The 8,068-nt window shown below is 41.4% G+C and overlaps 1 protein-coding gene across 4 annotated transcripts in view; it reads left to right on the forward strand.

Annotated features, from left to right (window-relative positions):
- The first annotated feature begins 762 nt into the window (after window positions 1-762).
- The window catches only part of fxr2 (FMR1 autosomal homolog 2), a 23,062-nt gene continuing 15,756 nt past the window's right edge, over window positions 763-8,068 (forward strand). For all 4 annotated transcript variants that reach the window (XM_014022936.1, XM_014022937.1, XM_014022938.1 and 1 more), the window contains exons 1-2: window positions 763-1,477; window positions 6,768-6,820. In XM_014022936.1, coding sequence (XP_013878390.1) covers window positions 1,427-1,477; window positions 6,768-6,820 — 104 coding nt within the window. In that variant the 5' untranslated portion in view covers window positions 763-1,426. The remainder of the gene's footprint in view (window positions 1,478-6,767; window positions 6,821-8,068) is intronic.

An 8,068-nucleotide genomic window follows, 5' to 3' on the forward strand; every position in this document is an offset into this window, starting at 1 on the left:
GATGGATGGATGGATGGATGGATGGATGGATGGATGGAAAAAGTGCAGACAAATTATAAAAAAAAGTCATCATTAAACTGATGTATGCCTTAAAACCAGTTTGTAAAAAAGTGAAATTATCTGAACTTTACATTGTCAACGTGAGAAATTCTTTTGGGGACAAATAAACCAGCCGTGTTTAGCTGCACTCCTGCATGGACAGTTATGACTAGAAAACAAGGCCTCAGATTTCTGCATTTTATAACTGTTCCTCTGCAGTGGTTGTCCCTTTTAAAACCCTGTCTGATGACTAYTAACTACATATTCTGTACTGTCGCAGAAGGCTAGAGTCACTGTCGTATGGGTCTCCCCATGTTTTATTAAGATATTAGAAATAAAAAGTGCGCCTTCTTTGTGTTTTAGCCATGTTATATTGACTTTCTGTGCATATTACTAGTTAGCAACATGATTGTGGGTCTGTTTACACACTAGCTGATGGTCCTCGCTCATCAATGAGTGGGCAACATTTATCATGGGAGCCACTCAGTTTGAGTGAAATTATAATGGACACGAAGTCAAACCAATGGGTTGGGTTGGATGCGACTCTCCGTATTTTACTGGTCACGCTCAGAGACCAGCCCTTATTTGTTTATCCAATCAAAAACAGCAATCGTTGATTGGCGAGACCTTCAGCCAGTCAGAAAGCTTAAAAATTCTTATTGGGCGGGTCTTTGCTGTGAGGGGTGTGGTGTTTGAGGTCATTCAGTCCCTAATTCACTCTATCAGCGTGTGTTTGTGGGGCAGGGTGGTTGGTGTAAGCAGTCGCCGGGCGGTAGTGCTTTTTTGACCGCTTTTTTCGAGAAAGAAACTCACCACTGGCTGAAGAAACCCTCCCCCCCGGTGACGACTTTTGTGAGACAATTCAACGCGGCGTCTGCGCCACACGTACAACCAACAAACGCATCCAGGCTATCAGATACCTAGCCTGCTAGCCTCCCTAAAACTGACGGGGGTCTGATGGTTAATTATCCATCAGCTTTCATCTTCCCGCTGCCTGGTTCTTCTCGCCGCGCGCCGGGCTTGCTTCGTGGTGCTTTGGTTTAGGTTGCGCGAGCACCGCATACCACAGATTTAAGACGAAAAACAATAACGGTTCCCTCGGTTAGTGAGTGCTTCCCGAGAGAGAGAGAGAGCGAGCAGCGTCTCTGCGTTGCGTTGCTTCTGACACCATCACACCCATCTCTCCCCCACAGCCCCCTTCCACCCTCTTGTCCCCTCTTGTTTTTTTCCTCCACCCGAAACACTGGACATCCACAAGCTGCCGGAGAGCGGCGAGGGGCCGGTGAAGCTGGGGGTGGTGACGGCACCGGACTCGCACGGAGTCACGACGACCACAGAGAAGCTCAGCCGTGGGGATCCACCACCAACCAGCAGCAGCAGCAGCAGCATGGACGGGCTGGCCGTAGAAGTTCGCGGCTCGAACGGGGCCTTCTACAAGGTAACCTAGTTAAAGTCCTCATTTCTGTTTGTCCCCGGCTAAAAGTTTAGTTTCATGTAAAATGAAACTGTTTTGTTTAGTGGGGGGAAAGCGCTAGCTTAGCCTTCGTTAGCAAAGGGAGAAACTGTTCCATTCAGGACGACTGCTGCTGCGGGCTGGRCAGCTAGCTGGAGTTAGCATGGAAGCTAGCTGCACTTATCCTCATGTTTTTGCCTGTATTTGTTCGTTCGAGGCTAATTTTAGGGTGCATGCATGCTTTATATAAAACAACTCGTATATTGTCTAGTTTATAAGTATTGGAAAGTGAAACGCAAACGTTTAAAGCTGCTAAATCAGACAGCTGTTGTGCTCATCCAGCCTTCAATGTGATGATGCTTCCTCCTGATCATGGTGTCCCATCTCATCTCATTCTCTTCATATTTAGCGACCGAACCCTCCTCTTAACTACATTAACCTGTCAATAACCCTCCAGTTTATGGCCCTGATGAGGAAGAACTCCTGATCTGCAGTTTCTCTTTCTATTCTTTGTAATATTTGATGCTTTCATATTCACTTCAGCATTAATCTTAATATCTACATTTTCATGTGAAGGTAGTGCTTATAAGGTTAAGCTCACATGTAACTCCTCAGACTGAAAAGACTAAACGTTTCAACGAAGAAGAACCCTACTCAGTTTGACTCTTTATATTTATAGAGCATGCAGTGGGCGAGTTTTACTGGTTTTTACATTAAATCTTATTTTAATTAGATACATTTGTGCATCCATGTGTTCTTGTCTTTTTATGTGTAGGACCTTTTTCAGTTGCTCAGCCAATCACAAGTGATGATCCTATATTTACCCTCACGCTGCTGCTTCACCTGTTGTTCTGTTTTACAGGGTGACAGTTTGACTCTGGCCTGAATGAACAGTTTCCATTAAACCCTGTTATCTGTGTAACTGGGTTACGGACTGTTCAAATGTCGTGTTTTGCTTTTCTAATCGAACCCCCACCCTCCCCAGGTGACTGACGACGTGTTAAAAGATTTAACTCTTGGAAATCACCTTGCCCGTGGCTCAGTCTCCTCTTTTTTTCGTTTCACTTTGGATAATTATTTAGTCGTATTTGTGGATGTTTTTACAGACATTTACCCTTTTTGTGGTCCTGAAAATGTGTGCCACTTGTTTTTGCTGGTTTTGAAGGTGTAGCTGTCTCCATGTGGCTGCTGACTTAATGAGATGGCGTCATCTTCCCATCATCCTGTAATGTTACAAAGTGGACTTGGCCTTGCTCTGATTTAGTAAACTGTGTGGCAGATTATACTGGATTAAAATAAAAGGTGCTGATGTCATGTCGACCTATGTGTTGGCCAGCAGGAAACAACTTTTGTTCTCATTGGGCCTCATGCAAGAACATGTTCGTATTCTTATCCTAAATTTCTCTTACTTTTGTTCGTACAAAGGGTTCGTACGAACATGTCACGTCAGATTCAACAAACTCTTCTATCTTCAGGAAAAGTGTGTAAATGAGCTGCGTAAATTCCACCTGTTCTATCCAGCTGCTCGTGCACGCGAGAGGAGATTAGCATAATTACCACCCCAAAAACACCATATAAGGCTATGATTCCTGCCTCAGATATCAGGAAGTGTCCATTCATGAAAATGACAGTGAAAACTAAAAAGAAGAACTTTACGAGTTCAGAGATTGAAGTCCGTCTGTCAGAGATCCAGAAAAGAAAATCTGTCATTTTTAGCAGGTCAGCTGTGGAATAAAAAGAGCTGCTAAAGTATAAACAACTGTGTTAAATCATTTTCATTTATTCAGAAGACACAGAGCTGTACACCGTCCCCCACCCCCACCCCCCCCGCGCTGCGGTGGTCTCAGATGCGGGTTTGAAATAAGCATTTTAAAATGTTTTCAAAATAAGTCAGGCACTTTGGAGGAAACCCAGGACTCACTGGAGGGATTATGTATCCCCTCTTGTCTGGGAACGTCTCTGAGTCCCCCAGGACGAGCTGGAAGGTGTCGCTGGGGAGAGGAGGTCTCTCCTGCTGCCCCCGCACCCGATAGTGGATAAGCCGGCCGGGCGGACAATTTATATTGTTAGTCTAAATTATTACATTTAAAATTATAACTCTAATTCAAGCAGAATAACTTATTGTCAACATAATTATGGAGTGTAATTTATTTTCAACTCAAAATATCTTCAAACTAACGAAATATAAAGTTATTAGTGAAGAAAACCCGTCTGGATAACAGCAGACTGACTGCTSGTAAAATATACGACAGGTCTGGACCACTCRTRAATTTTGTTCGTATCTGAAAAAAATCTTAGAATACGAAAACATTGGTGAATGCCACAAATTCTCCTAAATCACTCGTACGCACATTTTAAGAACAAATGTGTGCGTACGAATGGTTCTTGCATGAGGCCCATTGATGGTATGAATTCCTAAGGCCTTCCACCTGGTTCCTCATGACCCACCGTCCTGCATGTTTTAGACGTTTCCCTGCTTCAACAGCGGACTGAAATTAATGAGTTATTGAGAGGCTTCAGCTAAACTTGATGTAATTCTGAGTAGGTTATTTAAAAACTTGAAACAGGGTAACGTTAGAACATGCAGGACAGTGGGTCATGRGGAACAGGGTTGAAGACCTCTGTCCTAAGGCGTTATTTTCTTGTCAGTGACAGTTAATATTAGGAAAGTTTGGTGGATGTGAACARTACTTGGTGTTTTCTTTCAACTCTTATGTAGGCAGCAGTTCTCTGTAGCTGATGTAGGCTGACGCTTGCATCAACACTTGACCATCAGAGTAGTAACTCACTGGGCTGTGACTGCTAGTGACTACTTGGTAAATGGGAGTCTCATAAACATCTAACGTTTGCAGGAGTTCACAATTATTTATTTTTGTGAGTTACAGRGGCTTGCAGTTTTGTCACTTGAATTTTGAAGTCATTACAAGGTGTCTCAAACTCTTCTCAGTTTAGTTTCTGTAACTTTCGGAGTGTGAGAGCTGCATATTTAACACCTGCATGAGAGTTGTCTTCGTACAGAAAGCATCTTAAGACTTCAACACTAAAAAAAACCTTGAATAATGAACGGATAATAAATAGGGATGCACCGATATCAATATCCAATATAATTATTGCTATTACGGCTGATAACCAATATTTACTGATATTACACAAACACACTTGGGTCTTAATGGCTCTCTGGCTACACAGCGTCATTATCACTATCATGATCAAGCAGATGCCTCTCAACCAACCATCTCCCCTCCCAAAACAGAAACACAAAGATAAAAACTGGGAAATCAATATCAGACATTAATATTGGCCCAGTTTTACTTATTGGACCGATGCTGATATTCTAAAAAATGACCAATATCAACGGATATCTATATTAATGCCAATATATCATGCATCTCTAATAAATTGGTAAGAAAATGGGGCTGGGGGGAACTGGTCCAAATCTGGCCGTCTTCATTTCCAAGGTGGACTTCAGCAGATTAAAATGTGGATGTAGCTGCCATGGTGGGTTCAAAGCAGGTACAGTAGGAGTTAGGGTTGAGGAAAATCGTATCATGTGCAATTCATCGTCAGAAAAAAAAAATCAGTTTCATTTTTTGGCACTTGACGATTAATACGGTTAATGCCGCCTGGCAGACTGGTGATTTCCTCGGTCAGACCACTTGATGCTCCCCTCCATTTCAAATATAACAAACATTTTTTAAAAACTTCTGTAATTTATTTATCATAGCTCTGGTTTTACTTGGTCTCTCAACACAATTTAGAATTGATGTATAGTCTTGTTGTAGCCTGTCTGTACTTTTGACACAATTTGGAACAGATTTTTACAAAGAGCTAACTTTTCCCACTTAGAGTGATTTAATTTGGTCGTGTGACTAGGATATGCAGGCATCCAGGGACTCCAGGGGATTAATCGTCCTATTAATCGTTATTGGCTAAATACATTTAATTGTGATTACTTGTTCATGTATAATACGATCTCGAGTATAATACGATCATAATTTTTTAGCTTAAAAAGCCTAAAAAATCAAATCATTAATAACCCATATATAATACTACCCCCCTAATTTATGGATGATTTTAGGGTTAAATTTCTAGTATTATACATGAATAAATACAGTAATTATTTTGCAGATATTGCCCAACCCTAGGAGTGAAGTTATGAATTATTTCACTTCTTGCAGYACAGTAATTGTGTCTGAGAGAGCTTCTGTTGCCATAAATGTGATGTTAAACACTTAGTTCAAACCCAAAAGGCTCAGCTTAGCTCGGCGGTGGGTACATCTACATCTGAAGCTAAATATAAACAAACAAAATATCTCCGAAGCGGATAGCTCACATTTATTTACAAACCACTTGCAAATGAAATATTCAGTCCCAAGTGTCAGCATAATCCACAAATGTAGACCTGTTCATTCGCAGAAATCCGTTTTTCAAACRGAACAGACAGAATCAAGCAGGTAAACCTTCTGCTTTGATTGTGTTTTGTAAATAAAAGCAGAATAAAATATTTTAACTTTATTTGTCTTATAGGCATCTGTGTGGATGACCACTGCAGTATGTTTTAAATGATGAAACAGGACAGATGTGACCGTTGTTGGGTGTAGTTTTTTTAATCAGATCCAGCATTATAGTTTCTGTCCGTCTTAGCAGCATCTAAACCTGCAGGTAAGTCCACCCCACAGTTTCCAGCCTCCATGCCCACCCACAGCTACTGCTCTGTTCCTTATTTGGTTGTGTCACTCTGTGAAACAGGCCCCACCCTTCTTTTAGACCCTCCTGCTCAGCACACAGTTGGGGAAAGGGGCGTTAGTGAAGCTTTATGACATGAAGTGACACATTTGTGAATGGTCAAGTAACACAAAGTAGCTGCCAGTGGGCTGACACACTCGCCACACATGGCTGAATGAGTCTGGTACATGTGGCCCTCTGAACTAAAAACGACTGTTTTCCACACAAAATGAAACTATTATAATTTAGTGAATATTACCGTATCAATGTAAGGATGGGGGATCCCCTGATGATTTGTCGGGGAGTCAGTTTTTCTTGTCGTGTCATTCGACTGAGACTTCACAGCCAAAGGATTGTGTTGGCATCGTATCGTCTTGGCTTCTGAAAAGCCTGAGATGCTCTTTTATTATTTTCCAGCAACAGTCAACATTGATGTGACATGTTTCACAAGGCAGCTGTCRGGGTTTACATAGAGAAGTCTCATAATTAACAGCCTACTTCTTGTCTCAGTGCCTATGTCTCAAAGTTTTATTTTTTCTTTTTATTTCAGGGTTTTATCAAAGACGTCCATGAAGACTCTCTCACAATCGTTTTTGAAAACAAGTAAGTTTATATTTGTTGTTAACCTTGCATGATTAATGTTTCCAAAGGGGAGATGGAGTTTGAATGAAAGATATCTGATGACCCTGGTCCAGCCATTTAATATTTTCCTCAGAGGCACCTGTTCTCAGGAGGCAGCTCTCCGCTTACATTCTGTTCTGCCATACATGTGCTTTTTACCCCTCATTTTATCCCCTCTACTACCCTTTGCTCCAGCTACATGGCTCAGAGTGGAAAGTGTGCATGCATGTGAGTGTGTGTGTGAGAGTGTGTGGTTTCTCCTAAAAATAGTGACCCAAGGTATGCAAGGAGGGAGGGGTGGCACTGTGATGGCCTGACACATTTCAGGGATGGTCCCCAGCCCCCTCGTTCTCCTTTTACTTTCTCTGAGCCCACTGAGGGGTCTGACGAGCCGCTTGTGTGAAACAGAGAAGGTGTAACACAATTTTGTTTTGTAAAGGCAGCACAACAGGTCAGTGGTTGGCAACGATGCCTCACAACAGGTCCTGGGTTCAAACCTGAGGTCTTTCTRTATGGAGTTTACATGTTCTCYTTGTGTTTGTGTGGGTGTTCTCTGGCTGTTCCTCACCCCAACATGTACAATAGGTTGCCTTCAGGCCCAGGCCTCCCTTGAAAAACAGATCTATGATCTCAGTGGGATTTGTCTAGTTAAATAAAATAAATTATGACAAACCAAACAGGTGCAGTCTGAGATGTCTAAGATCAGGGTAGTGGGTGTTCCAATCGGATATCGGTCTGATTATAGACAAAAATTGAATATCTGATTATATCAGCCTGCATCTGAAATTTCTGATATTAGCGCTCTGACACAAGCGGTCCATTCCAGTGGTCTGCTCAGAAGCACCACTTGGACCTGAGTGACCTTTTAAAAGTATATTTTGTTTTTATTGGATTTATGGAAGAAATTTTCCAGGGTCTTCTTTTTATTATTTATTGCATTTAATTGTACAATATTTTTATGTTTAAGTTAAAAATTTATGCAACCCATTGGTTAATAAATGGGACCAGTCTTCCTCATACCTACTGTTGTTGACTGTATTCTGTTAGACTTGATCAATACTTTGTAAGATTCCACACTACAATAAAAGTAATACAAATATAGAGGATTCGTTCTAATTTTGTATCGAGTTGATATCAGTATCGGAAGTGAAAAAGTTGTCGGGACACTCCTAAAAATAGATTTTATATCATGATGTTCTCCTGTTTTTTGAAAATTGTTTTATTTATATA

This window comes from Austrofundulus limnaeus, unplaced genomic scaffold, assembly GCF_001266775.1.
Source record: "Austrofundulus limnaeus strain Quisiro unplaced genomic scaffold, Austrofundulus_limnaeus-1.0 Scaffold350, whole genome shotgun sequence".
In the NCBI taxonomy this organism is placed as follows: Eukaryota; Metazoa; Chordata; class Actinopteri; order Cyprinodontiformes; family Rivulidae; genus Austrofundulus; species Austrofundulus limnaeus.